Source organism: Tachypleus tridentatus, chromosome 7, assembly GCF_004210375.1.
Source record: "Tachypleus tridentatus isolate NWPU-2018 chromosome 7, ASM421037v1, whole genome shotgun sequence".
NCBI lineage: Eukaryota > Metazoa > Arthropoda > Merostomata > Xiphosura > Limulidae > Tachypleus > Tachypleus tridentatus.
In genome coordinates, this window is record NC_134831.1 from 150,950,459 (window position 1) to 150,968,169 (window position 17,711).

Sequence of the window (17,711 nt, forward strand, 5' to 3'; positions counted from 1 at the left end):
CCTGTCAAGTGACTCAATATCAACTTAAATTCTTTTTCTGTAGAATAATCATCTTAAAATTATTTTAAACTATATTTTTAAAAACTAAACCATTTTTATCTTTAAGCCTTCGATTTTAAGGTTGTTATGTAAGTAGCCAGCTTAAAAACTGAGCATTCACATGAACACATTCTAGTTTTCTCCACTGATCTTTCTCGCAAACATTTCTTAATATTCAATATCCTTATTAATGAAGCAATCTTTGATTGATTTTTGAAGTATATAGAAGTTTTATTACAAACATTACAATATTTAAATTTTTATAATTTTATAAACACAAAAATATTTAGTTTTAGAGATATCTGATGAAAGACCTCCATGTCTCAAAGAAGTTGACGATGAAAATATATTCGAGAAGTATTGCAATGACTTCTGCCGTGCTCCTTGCAGGTATGTGCATAAGTTTCTAGCACTTACATTGTAGAAAACTTGTTTTTGTTTGTGTACTTTAATTGCTGTAACTGAGTAAAATGTTTCTGTTTGCTTGTTTTTATTATGTTTCGAGTTTTCTTATTAGCACAGATAGGCAGATATTGAATTCTATACTTTGCCTGTTGCCCTCAGTGCGAACTTATAATGTTAAAAACATGGTTTCGATATTCGTGGTGGGCTTAGCCTTTGTAAAGTCGTTGTTTGTAATTAAGCACAAACAACGATTTTACGTGTTGAGAATCTTTTGAAATGTAAACTTCAGTGACCTAACTATGTTTGATAATATTCTCCAAGTACACACTTCAAGATGCTTAACAGTCACTTTCAGTGGTTTTGAATTCTATTTTATAGAATTCTTCCTCTATAATCAGTGAAAAAATCTTTGTACTAATATTCTTGTTATTTAAAATCAAATGGCATCCTTTACATGAGGACAAAAGCCACAAATACATCAAAAAAATAAAAGTTTTATTTAAAATGTCTGTTTACAAGTCAAGTTATGGTACATTATGTAATCCTTATGCATATTACTCAAGAACTAATGACTACATGCAACACATGGATAGCTTAGCGTTTGAGAATCTTAATAATTATTCAACCATTGATACAAAACGTAACAATTTTTGAAACTGAGGTTGTGTTCATGAATAAGAACCATAATAAATTTATTTCAAAAATCAGAAAAACCTCTTTGTTTGTTTGTTTTTATAATTTCGCGCAAAGCTACACAAGGGCTATCTGCGCTAGTCGTCCTTGATTTAACAGTGCAAGGCTAGAGGGAAAGGTGTTAGTCATCACCATCTAGCACTTACTCTTGGGATGCTCTTTTACCAAATAATAGTGGAATTGATCGCGCGTTATAACGCCCTCCCTATTGAAAGGGCGGACATTTTGTTGTGACGGGAATTCAAATCGGCTACCCTCAGATTAAGAATCTCTTTGAATCGAAAACTAAGATAATGAACATTTCTAAGAGTTTGGGGGTTTTGAGCCTAAATTAATTGAAGTGTGTGAAAGATATTACAGTATGACTCATAATTTATTATTCGATATTATACGAGCGGTTTAATGATTATCTATATATATATCTGTGTTACAGACTTCCTTATTTTCTCATTAAAGATAAAACTAAAAATACCATTTATGGCGTAGGACTAATGCTTTATGTACAGCAGTTTTACCTATTCAAGTCTCACTAGCCCAGTTTGGGTCACCAAAACAAATAAATACAGCTAGATCTTTTTTAACTCTGATGCCCAAATAAGAGTCACAGAGTTTTGAGTCCTTTTTAATTTGTCGTATAATAACCTAAATTAATTGAGGTGTAAGAATAAAATTATAACATGCCACCTAATATATTATTCGATATTATATAATAAACCAACTTTTTAATGATTATATGTGTATGCGTTAGAGATTTTTTCACACGCCTTATATGCAAAAAATAATTATATTTTGTATTTCTGTGGTTTGCTGACCCAGTCTGTGCTGGTGAGTCTTGAATGCGCGAAAGTGCAGTCCACGTACTTTTCGCGTGAACGAATCATAAGTAAATACACATTCATTTTTGTGTTTAGGAAGTATATCTTGTACTTGGTTTACCATTTTAATTAAATCTTCAGGTTTTTGGTAATTTTCTGGTATAATATAATGGTACCAGAGTGAAAACCTGTAAAGTATGATATCCATTCTGTTACATCAGGCACGTTATGCCAACTGTGTGAATACTGTAATTCGACCAAGGCAACTTTCCACGAACCTTCAATGTTGACAGATCTTGAAAAATGAGTGATATAGTTTGTCAGAATATTATTAGCAAATTAATTCATAGAACATTTACTAAGTAACATCATATACAAAGGATCCACGTTGAATAACAAGAATTAGAGTTATACGTGACATTATATAAAGTCTAGTGGTTCAGATCTGTTTGAGGGACTCAGCTACTAAATTTATCAGGATATCCTTTTCATTGTACAAAATACTGTTTATTTTTTGCCATTTTCTCGTTCACGTAATATTTTTTTCAACAACACAGACGTCATCGGAATATTATAACACTTTGTAATTCAGATTCATAAAATGTTCCAATTAATATTTTCCCTAGATAATCTTACAGTTTATAAAATGACAATTTTTTTTCTCTTCTTTGGTAAATCGTAAATATTTTATCTATCTATCCCGACATGTAACCTTACTTAAGTTGACTCTTTACTTTGCTAATAGGTATTTAATTGCCTATTTTGAAATTAAATTTGATTTGAGTGGGTGATTTTAGCGTTTTTCACTGCGCAGACTGATTAACATCTATTGGTTTCATTTTAATGCTTTGATGATACGATTGATTACAGGCACTGGCCAGATGTCTTAATAAAGTGATATATTTATAAGTTCCACGATGAATAAAATAGCTCCACATTTTAGTCTTAAGATTGCGATTAAATTTTTCTGCTATAGTTGCTTTTGTTTTATTTTGTGTAGTAAAGAAGTGGATGTCTTGTTCCTTGAGATATCGTTGAAAGAAACGATTAGTAAACTCTGTTCAATGTCGGTTTGAAGTTTAAAAGATTATTGACCCTATTTTAAAATGTTTGAAATATTTTAAAAGTGTCATGTTTCATACACTTCCATCTGTTTACATTTCCAACAGATTCTTGAAGAATTTTCATATTTGATAATCGTTCTGCAAATTTTTCCAGTCTCTAAGGTTAAAATTCTTTCGTTTTCGTAGCAGCTCATTGATTAGATCGATTATATTACTGTTTAAGACAAATAGTTTACTAGTCACTAATTCTCCACGATCATTTCACGTTAAATCTCTACTTGAACGTATCAAGTTTAGTAGAATTTCAGCTTTTTTTTTATATTTTTGAGGAATGCTGTCGACGATTTCTTAATGTTCACGAGTCGGCGATTCCATTATAATTTTAACGGGTTAAATGATTTGTAACTGAAAGGTCTGAAGGCGTTGTTGCAGTTGGTTTATCTTGTAAGGGTACTGTATCATTTGGTATAACTGATTTCGTATCGTTATCTCTGTAGTTAATTATTTTATGTACAGGTCTTGCTGGGAAAGTTTTGCATTATTTTTGTATACAATGGTTGAACTTTACTTTAAAACAATACAGTGTTTTAAAGAATACGATAAACTATTTCACAACGATAAGTTAAAACTACTTTACTTACAAACTGTGATTTACCATTTCCTATCGGACTCTGACACTAAACATATAAAAGGGTGTTGTTGGCGGTCATTCATCTCAAACTTTAATGAGAAAAAAACGGTAATGTGATTCATCTTATATAGATCATGTTTAAGCACACTTGGGACCATTCTCAAGACCCTGCACATACTTTCTTCTTGGTCCACAGGTCATGACTACGAGTGAGTTCAATGGGATGCAAAGAAAAAAACAGTGATGTCGAGAAAACCCACTTGTAGAGAAAAATATATATGTAAAAACGGCTCGTTTGGGTTGAGAATTTTTTTTAAGTGGAGGAGCGAACAACGTTTTGACCTACTTCGGTCATCGTCAGGTTCACAAAGAAGAAGATCGAAACGTTGTTCGCTCCTCTTCGTAAAAAAAAAATCTCAACCCAAACGAGCCGTTTTTACATATATAAAGAAAAACCAGCATCCTCACAGGAAGGTGTTAAAGTCTGAAAAGGTGTGTTGTTTGATGTAGAGTGGGCTATAATATTTCTTTTATTCTTTGTTGTAAATAGCCTGTGTTTTTACAAATGTTTTTATGATTAATCACTGTTACATGAAGCTGTAAAGGACTGAATATATCAGTTACCATACACTTTATTGAAGAAAAGTTTATTTTTTCACTGTTGATAAAATTAAGGGCAAACCCTCTGATCTAACCACATGACTTGTCATCATTGTGTAAATAACCGTAGTTTCTTTGTTGCAACCCTAATTATACTGTTATATTCAGGTCACCTGGAAAGCTTAGGATTCCCGCATTTATGATGATGCGTTTGTGTACATATTTTATAACAGAAAACAGACCAAACTATTAGCAAAGTAAATTTAAATAAATATCATCCTCCACAGTAAAGAGTAAAATCAGTTGGAACTGTTCCAAGAGCTGAGATTTTTCTTCTTTAGAAAAGTGTACCCTATTTGCCATATATCACTCATCGATTACACAGCCCTCCTTTCATACCTTATCAAGCAGCTCTGTCAAATTTTCTAGAATTTTTGGCGCTTCTGTGAATCTTATAGCTGATTGCATTAGCCCCATGAGCACTTCCCATTTGTCTTTCTAACAATTTGATCAACCTCTTCAATACTTATGCCACCATTATCAAACTTATACTCTGGCCTGTTTAATCGGCTTAACCCTGGCATATGCTTAAGGCGCCGTATTCACATCACCATATGTATTTCGCAAATGTTCTTTAATATCTCTCTTATCCTATTGAAAAAGCTTTTCCAAAAGCTATTGGCGTTCCTCAAAAATATCTTCCTACACCTTTCCCTCTGCTTCCTATGGACTGCTTCACTTATACCAATTTTCTTGATCTTAATTCTCAGGCCATTCATTGGAGAAAGAATCTTCTCTTCCTCACTAAAGATCCAAGTATTTAAATGGTTTTTTAAACTTTTAAACTGTTTTCTTAATTTCATGATTAAAATTTGTCGCCTAATCACTTGTATACAGTATGGTTGCTTGTCACTTTCCTACAAATGGAAAAACCTTTAGGAAAAAAAATATAATATTTTTGTGGATTGAACCCTGCAACTTGGCTTTAAGAATATTACTAGCATAGCTATCAAAATTCTTCAATTCCTTGACTCACTTTTTAGGCCACCTCATCATATGCCCTATTCTCCTCTTGGTGCTCATCATGTCTATAAATGTTGACATCGTGGCCACTGCGGTTTTCTACCAGAATACCTATGTGTTATACCTTATATCCATTAGGTGTATTGTATTATTCTTGATGCCTAGAACACCTCTTCTTTGTTTGGTAGATCTTAATGTCACTTTCTAACAAAAATTGTCGTTCACAAACAGAAACCCATTTTTGTTTCAGGTCAACATTCAAATGATCAATCCTAATAAGCCTATTTCCTAATAGTGGATATATATTTCTTTGACTGGTGTGCGACACTAGCACTCCAGTATTTATATTTCCATTAAATCTGAAAAGTACTAATATTCTGCATGATAACAATGACTATACAACTGAATGTTTAACTTCCTGTTTCATTCAAGGTGACAATAACTGATGTACCTACATTTTTTATTTAAGTTAGATGTTTGTGTTTTCCAAGCATTTTGTTAACAAGTAGTACGTGTACACTTTTGAGCACTTATATTTTCAAGTTTTATTACTTACAATAAATTAGTTACACAAACAAACTATATCAAATTATTTTTGTAATTATTACTTGTTAAATTTATTTCAGGAAGATGGATTACAGACTGATACGAGAGACTTCAGATTTGACAACAGACTCGTCAAAGTCAGTAGTAAGTGGGGTTTAAAATATAAACAATGTTACAAATCATAGAACTCTGAACTGAAACTATGATTGCAGTCAAAAATATTTTAAGGCACTGTGCATTTTTCAGAGAAAAAACAAAACAAATATTGAAATACACAGAAGTTCTGAGAACTTTACGTGCCATAAAGATCCTGTTATTGTTCAAAATAAAGGACGTCAACCTCATCCACGTATAAAAAAACTCTTGCAGGATAATGCAAACAAAAAACTTTGTATATACAGTGTCATTTACAATTACCAAACTTTCAATACAATATCTAACATGATATTTCAAATATTTCAGTAATATGAAAATGTTACGGAGGTTATTACTGTTTGAGTCCTTTATGCTCGTAGTGACAAAATTAACTCTATTCCATCAATGTGTAAGCGTATATTCATACAGCAATCATTTTAGTCATGTTTAAGTAGCAAAACACGCTCACGTTGTAACATAAAGTGGACTGATAAGTGTCTTGAACAAATATTGATTGACTACGTTTTTATAATATCCTATACACATTTGTAAAACTTTTTTTTTGATAAGCACTATATTACGATTATGTGGTGCATGACTTCTCAAGCCTTATAAATGGCATATAATGGTTAGTCTGCAAGACGAGTGGCAAAAGCAAGAATCTTTCCAACGTTGAAAGTTCTATGAGAGTGTAAGTCCATAGAGTAGGACCATTGTTGCAAAAGTTTATGTCTTTGACTGGCAGTGTGTTGCTGCTACGTTTATTTCTACTACCAAAGAAGAGGACGTTTATAATACACAATTGATGAATCGCAATCCTAACGAACCTTTTTAGATCACATTTGCCACCATAATCCAATAACTAATAGTAGACCCATTACTCACGGGGTTGTAATCAAATAAAACATCATCTAACATCATGCAGTCTGTGACACTCAACTATAAACCAGTATTACGACAGAAGGAGATTCAATCCGATCTTAAAAGGGGTTCTTTATGAAATAACCAGCCAATGTTGAACGTCATATAACTTCATATTGAAGTAAACATCAATTTTATCAAATTAATCACAATATTTAATCCATTTCTTTACGGCTATTTATATGTAAAATGACTGAGTGATCGCCTTTTCTTTGGCCTAAAAATACTTTTTGTTGGAGAGAGGGAAAATTGTGATATAAATATTCACTGAATGTGTGAACCTCCTTCCATTATTACTGGAGTATTTTGGTATTCAATGTAGCTAATATATGTAGTATGTTATCACTTTTCAAGAATGCCATTTTATATTTCATAAAATAAGTTTAAATATTTGAATGCGTCATGATAAAATACTTACTTGCGTATTTTGTTTAGTATTAAGTAGTTTTAGATGTTTTGTAATGATTAAATATGGTCACCGTGATATAAACGTTCACATTTTTCAAACTTGTTTCATGTCAAGCATATCTTTAAAAAAACATATATATTTATATTATCGTGATCTCAAAATATCCCAACAATCAGTGCCACACCACTTGAACTTAATGATGTGGATAAAATAATGATAACAAAAATATTCTCTCTGTTGTTTATAATGTTAAAATTTTAATATTTTTGTGACACAATGAAAGATAAACTTTTTATCAGTTTATTTCAGTCGATTAGTTTCAGTAATACAGTTACCATTGTTACGATTCTTAATATCTTAACATAAGTCCGGTATGGACAGATGGTTAAGGCGTTCGACTCGTAATCTGAGAATCGTGGGTTCAAATCCCTGTCATACCACACATGATCGCCCTTTCAGCTGTAAGGGTGTTATAATGTGTCGATCAGTTCCACTATTCGTTGGTAAAAGAGTAGCTCAAGAGTTGGCGGTGAGTAGTGATGACTAGCTGCCTTCTCTCTAGTCTTACACTGCTGAATTAGGGACGGCTAGCGCAGATAGACCTCCTGTAGCCTTGCGCAAAATTAAAAACAAACAATATCATAATACAAATAAATTGTGTTACCGTTCTGCTGGAAAAGGTCGGTTTTTGTATTTTTTATCGTTAATATACAAGATACCTGGAAAAAGTTATTTGGTGTTTCAATATACAGCAATAAATGTGCTTGAGAAGAAGTGTAAACATTTTAAGTTCATCCAGACAAAATTTATTATGCCTTTTCTTACTGTATCTATTATGCAAATAAAGATAAGAACTTCGATTTTTTATAGTTTTTTTATTCTAACTTTCTTGTATTCCAGTTATCTTGTACTTATCGATACATTTTCACGAAGCTAGTTATTTTTACTGATTCTCTATAAATGAATAATCTGTCAACTCACGTGAAGTATTATGCACATGCATAAGTTAGATTACAAAGGCCTGCGATTTATACCCCGTTAAAGTTGTTTTGTTTTTATCAGTGTAATTTCCATAATTCTATTATGCAGATATCGAAAATAACACTATGTAACAAAATTTTTACTTTTTCGTGTTCCTGGGCAGAAAGTATTATTTTTCAGTTGCTTATGCCTAAACTGAATGGAAAAGACCTATTTTTCTTCAGATTTTGCTTTTGTGACCTGAGTAATGAAATTTAAATTTTCAAATTTACCCATTTCCCAAAACATTCCAGATAGATTCAGTGCTGAGTAGCTGATAGAGAGTTTTCTCGAACTTACAAGAATCTTCAAGAACTTTCTAGAATGTTGTAGAACCTACACGAATTTTCTAGAATGTTGTAGAACTTACGAGAATTTTCAAAAGCATTTTAGAACTTCACATAGTAATATATACACAGGGACTCACCACTCACCACTTCAGTTTAGTTCTAGCTGCCTAAGTGAACACATAGACCTATCTGATTTTATCAGAGATGGCATCAAGAAGTTGCAAGCATTCTCCAGACGCATTCTGCTATGTATGTGGCCAATGTATCAAGCATTGGCCACAAGGGACCGAGTTCTCTGCGTGGAGGCACAATGTCCACTAGTGGACCTCAAAAAGGTGTTGTTCCCACCATTGCCATGAAATTGGGTCTTAGGAAATAATGTGTCACAGGTCTTGATAAGAAGTCTGCAGTCTTCAAGTACCTTCGAGACTTCTTCCCTAGACTGTTTGAGGCAAAAGTCAATACTGGTGTCTTCGTTGGACCACAAGTAAAGAAAATCCTGGAGTGCACAGAATTCCCCAAGAAGCTCATTAGGAAGAGGAAAGAAGCTTGGGGCAGCTTTTTCGGAGTGGTTCGGGTCTTCTTGGGCAATCACAAGGCCGAAAATTATGTAGAATGGGTTAAGGCTCTGGTGAAAACTACGGTAATACGGCAAAATTGGCTGCAGGATGTCCCTGAAAGACCATATCCTTGACGCTTATCTTGATAAATTCAAGGAGAACATGGAAGCATACTCAGAGGAGCAAGGCGAGCGCTTTTACCAAAATATACTGGACTTAGAACGCCGCTACCAAGGAGTGTATAACAAAAACATGATGGGAAACTATATTTGGGGCTGATACGTGAAGGAGATTTGCATTAAAGTCGCAAATCTCGAGAAACTATGCACTTCTGAACATTTTTGTATAACTTTAGTATAAATACATGTAAATCTTGATTCGTATGTTGTTTTTATTCAGACCTTATGAAAATGAAAATGTGCAAATTTGCCCGTTTTTACATTGAAAATAGGTTAATTTTTAAATTTCATTATGCAAATCACAAAAGCAAAGTTTGAAGGGAATAATGGCCATTTTCTGTACTTTTATAACATAAACAATTAAGTTATAACACATACTATCCAGTAACAAAATTTGTGTTACATAGTGTTATCCACCTGAATCAAAATTACGAAAAAACAAGTTAACTGTGTTAAAATCATCACTAAATAGCCAGCAGACACTGTTGACAACATTCAGTTAGGAAGTTGATACAACGACGAAGTTAGTTTTCTAATATCATGGAATATTGCTTGTGTTAAACGCCCATATTCTGATGGTGAATTTGTTAAGAAGAACATAGCTGAAGTTGTTGCAATGTTAGATCCAAATAACACAAAACTTCAGTGACTAATAGCACAAACACCAGCTTCATGCCACACTACAGAGAGACGTATCTACCATATCAGTGCTGATGTTGTAGGCAAAATGCAAAATGATTTAAGGAATTCCCTTGCATTCAGCTTAGCCCTTGATGAATCTACAGACATAAAATACAACCCACAATTGGCGGTATTTGTTTGTGTTGTTTCCTCTGATGTAACTGTGAAACAAGTGATGTTGGATTTAGTGGCACTAAAAGAAACAATTCGTGGTGTTGACATTCAAAATGCACTTGACAGAGTCTTAACAAATGCTGAGTTTCTAATGGATAAACTCGTCAGTGTTACAAAAGATGGGGCAATTCTTGGTTAATTGCTCTTATGAAAAGTAATCCCAACTTTCCAGAATTTCTCCCTGTTCATTCCATTATTCATCGTCAACACTTTGTAGCCAGATTTTTTAAGTTTGAAGATGTTATGAAATTTGTTCTTGAAATTGTCAGTTTCATACGCTTAAATTTGAAGACCCACCGACAGTTAAAAATTTCATTGAAGAACTGGAGCTTGAAGATAAACCCACTGATGTCTCTTTCTATTGCACTGTGAAATGGTTGTCAATCTGCAGTTTCTTAAATAGGTTTGTGAATCTGTTGGAGCCTATTATCAGTTTTCTTGAATAAAATAAAAGATTCTATCTTCAACTGGGAAATGATGAATGGATGCAAGATCTAATGTTCTCTTCTAATATAATAAATCGTCTACAAACTCTCAACTTGGCATTCCAGGGGAGAGATAAGATTGTTTCTGATCTTACTCACACAATTTTCAGCTTTCAGATTAAAATAATACTTTTTCAAAGAGACATATTGTCAAGGAACTTCAGTTACTTTCCCAATCTCAAAAATAGAGTAAATGCGTATTGAAAAAAAAGACCACAAACTGGAAGAATACAAAGATAAATTACAAAGAGTGCTTGATAATTTTCTAGACAGGTTTGAGGACTTGAAGACGCTGAGGCCCTGCTTTGCCTTTTTTGTAAATTCATTCACGGTTGATGTGATCAATGATGGTTGTCCAATTCTCGAACCTTGTTACAGAATCATCTGCCGTGGAAATAGAACTAATAGAACTACAGGAGGACGTGGGTCTAAAAATGATCCACAAATTCCATTCTACAATTAAGATCTGGAAGCAATTTCCAGAAATAAAATATCCTGAACTGAGGAAAACCAGTGTGCGACTCATCTCAATTTTCAGCACAATATACAGCTGTGAATCACTGTACTCTGTAATGAAGTTTGCTAAGTCAAAACATTGTGTAATCCTTACAAATCAACACCTGATGGAGCTAATTCGTACAGCCTTGGCAACATATCAGCAGTAAATGGCCTGATAATTATATCAATGTCTGTGCCAGAAAAATACTATGATAAGACTGAAATTTTGTAAGGTGGTATTCTGATTAAAATATCTCTAATTTTATTGTTTTACATATTTTTTCCATGTTTTGACCAGATATTTACTAAGATAAATGAATATCATTAGAATATATGTTTTTACCCTTTTTATTTTTATATTTGGCAGTCTCATTTAATGTTAATGATATGCAAATTTGCATATTTTTCTTAGATGTTTTCATAGTTTATTACCCTATTAAATACGTTCAATATATTTACAAGAATAATTTGCTAGAATTTTGAAAACATTGCGTATATAGATGTGCACTTTATGATTATTAAAACTAATACAAATTAACAGTTTAAAACTACACACATGAATAAATATTAGTATGTACAAGTATTTATTAATATTTACATAAAATTTATGTAACAAAATGTACATGTAGCAACAAAAACGTATGCGTAATATTTGTTTATGTATTGCGGATCTCAAACATCTGTAATTTATCGTATGTGGCTCTTACGTTAAGTAAGTTTGGCCACCCCTGGTTTATATACTAACAATGTGTTTCTCGTGGGTTCTAGAACAATCGATAAAACTCTCACGTCACAATTGATCTAGATAATTCTATATCTAGTGGTTATCAACATTTTAAGCATAATATATGTGATTCAGTTTCATTGAAAATGATTCACTTATGTAAAAGTACGTGTAGCGTTTTGTGAAAAATCTATACACGATGGAGGAAAATAGATATCATTTTCGGATTAAGTACACAGGAATTATTGAAGAACACGTAAACATTTCGAAACAATAAAACCACTCAACGTCTGTGTTATTTAATGTTGATTTGAATACAAAAGCCTTCTTTACCGTTAAAACACCTCGTGAAGGAAATGTTGTACCTGTTTTAGAAAATATTCTTCCTTAGTGTAAAAGTTTTAAATTAAAATAAAAAAAGAATTTAGTTCAAATGCTGAAATGTGTTTTCTCACCTGTATTTATTGTAAAGTATCACTTTAGTACTCTAGACATTACGCTAACTAACAAGAGAAAGTATTAACTTCAAGAAATGAAGTTCTAATTTATGTTAGGGTTGCGTAGCTAGTTTAAGCTGAAATTCTGGCTATTACGCCTGATGGACACATCAGTGGCCTTACACCCGTTGTGGCCACAACTTAAATAATTCATTGCTTAGCTTTGCACTTAGCAACAAACAAACCATCTGTCGACTTGATTTAAACTAGAAAGAAATGTGTTTGCTATCGAGTAAAGACTAGTAGAAATGTTGTTTTCTATTTGGAGTTTGATTGAAAAACCGAATTCCAAACCGAGCATTGCATGATGGCAATGTGGATAGCAAATGAGTGGTAACCTTTGAATTAACGTAGACTATTTGTTGAATAGTGAGCATTATTTCACTATTCCTCGTGATGTTGTTAATCCAGTTTGGCAAGATACGAAAAACTAGCTGAGTTTTGTAAACGTTTTTGGAAATATTAATTTTATTTTACAATACGCTCCCTTGACTTCTTCTTCAAAATTGTGTTTGTAGTAAACATCGTTTCCAGCTTTAACTGACTGATGTCTGAGTTTATTTTCGCGTGTTTCAATAATAACACATTTCACGAGTTTTCTATTATTTGGCCTGGCATGGCCAGGTGAGTTAAGGCGTTCGACTCGTGATCTGAGGGTCGCGGATTCGAATACCCGTAGCACCAAACATGCTCGCCCCTTCAGCCGTGGGGACGTTATAATGTGACGGTCAATCCCACTATTTGTTAGTAAAAGAATAGCCGAAAAGTTGGCGGTGGGTGGTGATGACTAGCTGCCGTCCCTCTAGTTTTACACTGCAAAACTGGGGACAACTAGCGCAGATAGCCCTCGTGTGGCTTTGCGCGAAATTAAAAAACAAAAAAAAAGAATTTCTATTATTTATTTCCATTTCGTTTCAACTTAGTAAATGTTAAAGAAGAGATAGTATATTTGCTTGTTTATATATTAGCACAAAGATACACAATGGGCTATCTGTGCTCTGCCGTTTTCAGTAATATACCTTCGTCCTTACAATGATCGAACACGTAATTTTAGTGTCATAAACCTTCAATCGTATTGCTGAGTCATCTGGGTAGATTTTGTTATAATTCTTTTAAAAATATTATTAAAAGTTTGTTGTTGTTTTTTCAGCAAATGGCTAAAAATATTAATAATATTGATTCACACAAACGTTTTCATGATCAAAACAACCTACGTCACCTAAACGTAGAATTACAGATGTTTCAGATTTATAAATAAAGCTCAGTGTAATAGGTTAAGTATATTAAAATTTGGCAAATTAGTAACAACGTTAACCAAATTTTATTTTCAGGGCTTTGAACCTTCCCAGATCAGATTTAGACGAAAAAGATTCATATTTGGTGCAGGTGCAGCTGATAACAATGAACCTGAGAATAAACCTAAAGTTAAGTGAGTCACTAAGGACTTATTAGTAAATATTTATATGTTTATCAGTTAATCCTTAATTTTATTTAAACATAAAAATATGTTAAAATAGTTAAACTGCACGACTCGTGATGTAAAGAAATGAGTTTCGGTGTGAATGTCTTAAAACCTCAAGTTCTTAGAAAGTTATTAAACAGTTTCTTCCTCATGTATCTCAGAACGGCTGGTATGGTTATTAACACTTGTTGATAAGGAGAGAACAACGTTTTGACCTTCTTAGGCCATCTTGAGGTTAACAAAGAGAAGGTTGAAACGTTGTTCTCTCCTTGTCAATAAAAGTGTTAATATCCATACCAGCCGTTCTGAGATACGTTTGTATTTCAAGTAGGTTTCTCATCATCAATAATTTCTTTCTCATCTTGATATCTTGTGTTATTTCTGTAAGTTGCTCACAAAATTTAAGCCTAGATTTTTGTGCTAATTGTATATTAGTGCATTAAATAATTTTTATCTACTTAAAAATACACCTAAAAGAACGGAATAATAACACACACAAACCGCACAACATCCTGTTTTGAGGGCACAAAATGGTACTTATAGTAACACTACGTAACTCGTCAATTTCAACACTTAACTATCTTCAAAGTAGTTTGCCCACAAATGTTTGCTGTATGCTCCGGTGGTATTAACTACTAAATAAAGGTATAATGAGAAGATAAAATAAATTCGGTAGCTTCTAACTTATTAATAGCCATAATATGATTCCCAATGCTTCTCGACGTGAACAAAGCGAGATAAACCTCCTACCTGAAGATAAAACAGGCAATACTCTGCCTTGAAAACAAAGTAATTTTATAAGTTCTTTGATAGTTTAAAACCACGTATTTTTGTTGATTATAGATAATATACTGTAAAGGCCCGGCATGGCCAAGCGTGTTAAGGCGTGCGACTCGTAATCTGAGGGTCGCGGGTTCGCATCCCCGTCGCGCTAAACATGCTCGCCCTCCCAGCCGTGGGGGCGTTATAATGTGACGGTCAATCCCACTATTCGTTGGTAAAAGAGTAGCCCAAGAGCTGGCGGTGGGTGGTGATGACTAGCTGCCTTCCCTCTAGTCTTACATTGCTAAATTAGGGACGGCTAGCACAGATAGCCCTCGAGTAGCTTTGTGCGAAATTCAAAAACAAACAAACAAACAATATACTGTAAAGCGTAAGAAAGAACTGTTGTCAATTTATAAAAAGAGAGGATGTGACAGGTAAACATTGCAAGTGGGTCTGAGTTTTTTCAGTCAATGATTCCGTAAACAAAAAAAGACTGAAGGCTGTACAAGTCAGTCTTTGCCTTAGTAATATAGATATGTATTATAATAAGTAATTTGCGTTAATCTCTGTTCTTTAGAGAGAGGTGGTAATTAAATTAGTTAAGGTAGAAGACCTATAGAACAAATGTTACAACTCTCAGATTAAGATGAGGTTTGGGATACTTTCAGTATTTCGTTATAGAAATAAAAACGTAAAAGTTATATAATATAAAACTTTTATTTATTAACTATGTTTTTACGCCAAGTTTATTTGTATACCTTGATGATGAAGAGATTTAACTAAATATTGAATGTAACTCTAAAATGTCACAACAAGCTCAATTTGACCTACCATTAGCGAGAGGGTTAAGCAGAATCCTCCTCAATATTGTGTACATACCACTACATCAGCTTATCGGATAAATCTAATCATATTAAGTAGTTACTCTCTAAATAATGTGTTATGTACTGTAATCTCTGATTGTTGAGTAAAGTTAATCGTATTGTTGAATTGTATTGAGATAACAGATAAACAGTGATACTGTTCCTACGATATATAAACTACAATAAAATATATTTAATTTATATCTATTTTTAACGTGATTGAATAATTTTATTGATATTTCAAGAATGCATAAGTGTTCTGTAATTTTTTATTTATATTTTATACCGTCTAGGAAACTATATTTCGAGATTAGTCCAAGAGCCGCTGATAATTTGATTCTACAGTACAGTCCAAAATTTGAGGTAAAGTGTTGATGTTTAATTCTATAATAAAGTTCTGAGTTTCAGGAATTGTGTTCAAAGCATAATTTTGTTATGTTATCCTAAGTTTGAAACACGTTACTGATAGTATGATTAGTACAAGATAATCATAAATTTGAAATATCGTATTGATTGCGTAATTCTACATTATATCTCTAAGTTTGAGGTATCGTGTTAACATTGTGATCTACGTTACGTCTAGGCACTACCAATATTACACAATATGCAAATGACAACAAATGTTGAGACAACAGGTAATATTTGAAAAATAGATGGAATAACGGACCTGCTCAAGTAGGATCATGTACTAATTCGTTATAGTATACTCAATGGCCTACATATTATTGGGTAATGATACTACTATCAAAAAGGTAGTGGCCCAGTATCTTCGTCTAATCTATGCAGAAATTGCTTAGTACTGTAGACGTTCGTTTTCTTCGTTTTATATATTTTATCGTGTCGGTATCATACACATGTATGATTTCATTGAACCATGTCGAACAATCTGACATGAAATGAATTGCCTATCTCCTCTTTATCGCTTATAATGATGACAACTGTCAAAAGTACTCACTTATTTAGCACTCTTCCCATGTGCTCACCTAAATGGCAAGGAACAATCATGGAAAAAATCCCTGTGGCTACTTAGTGAACTGACCGCTTTAATTTCCTTTGCTTAAAAACAAACGCAATGAAACTTTTGTCTTTGAAATGACAGTGAATGACCCTAAAACGCTACTAAACTGCCAATTACTCATCTAAGTTATATGTTGTAATCCAAGGGATTGGGTTGACTGCAACGTTTTATATTTATTCATCACTATTTTTAGGAAAATTACTGTTTAATTATTTCAAGTTGTATTTGTTAGTACAGTATTTTTATTACGTTTCAGGATAAGGTTCTCATACCACTGTTCTACACAAAAGTTTCAAATTTGATGTAAACTTATAATAACGTGGTTCTACACTGTAGTTTCAAATGTGAGGTCGTGTATTATTAACGAGATTATAGAATATTAATACATATTTGAAAGAAGACAACGCGTGTTGTAGATGTGACTAAACTCAAAAAACATGTTAGAAGTAAATAAAAGAAGATTTGTTTATAAATGTTTTAAACTGATATTTTATGAGAATTACTTGAGTAATCTTACAATACCTCTGGAAGATTACCAACAAGCTTGAGGCCTGATACATATAAACTTGAGATTAAATTCTTGCTATTAGTATAGCGTGAAAATCTCACTATGTAGCTTCAGGCTTAAACGACCTGTTGGTTAAGGCGCTCGGGTCACAATCTGAGAGTTGCAGTTTCGAATCCCCATTATCAAACGTGTTCGCTTTTTTAGTTGTAGGACTGTTATAATCTAACAGTGAGTAACATTATTCATTGGTAAAAGAGTAGCTCAAAAATTGGCTGTGGTTAGTTTTAGCTGGCTTCCTTTCCTGTAGTCTATCACTGTTAAATTCGATACAGTTGGTGCAGATAATCCTGTGATAGCTATGTACGAAATTAAAAAAAACAACAACAAACAAACCTTATTACCTATATAACAATTGATAATTGGACAATTATAGTTGTATCATTTTGATATATTTCACACCATTCTATTCTTGACATAAATTAATATAATGTGTTTTATTTTTATAATTTGAATAATCAAAAATATTAAGATGTTTGTTTTGTTTTTGAATTTCGCACAAAGCTAGTAGAGGGCTATCTGTGCTAGCCGTCCATAATTTTGCAGTGTAAGACTAGAGGGAAGGCAGCTAGTCATCACCACCCACCGCCAACTCTTGGGCTACTCTTTTACCAACGAATAGTGGGATTGACCGTCACATTGTAACGCC

General features: G+C 33.0%; 1 protein-coding gene across 1 annotated transcript in view; it reads left to right on the plus strand.

Moving 5' to 3' along the window:
- The window catches only part of LOC143256907 (degenerin-like protein unc-105), a 75,151-nt gene that overhangs the window by 53,793 nt on the left and 3,647 nt on the right, over nt 1–17,711 (plus strand). Inside the window, exons 9-12 of the mRNA XM_076514751.1 lie at nt 330–429; nt 5,897–5,960; nt 13,721–13,818; nt 15,773–15,842. Coding sequence (XP_076370866.1) covers nt 330–429; nt 5,897–5,960; nt 13,721–13,818; nt 15,773–15,842 — 332 coding nt within the window. The remainder of the gene's footprint in view (nt 1–329; nt 430–5,896; nt 5,961–13,720; nt 13,819–15,772; nt 15,843–17,711) is intronic.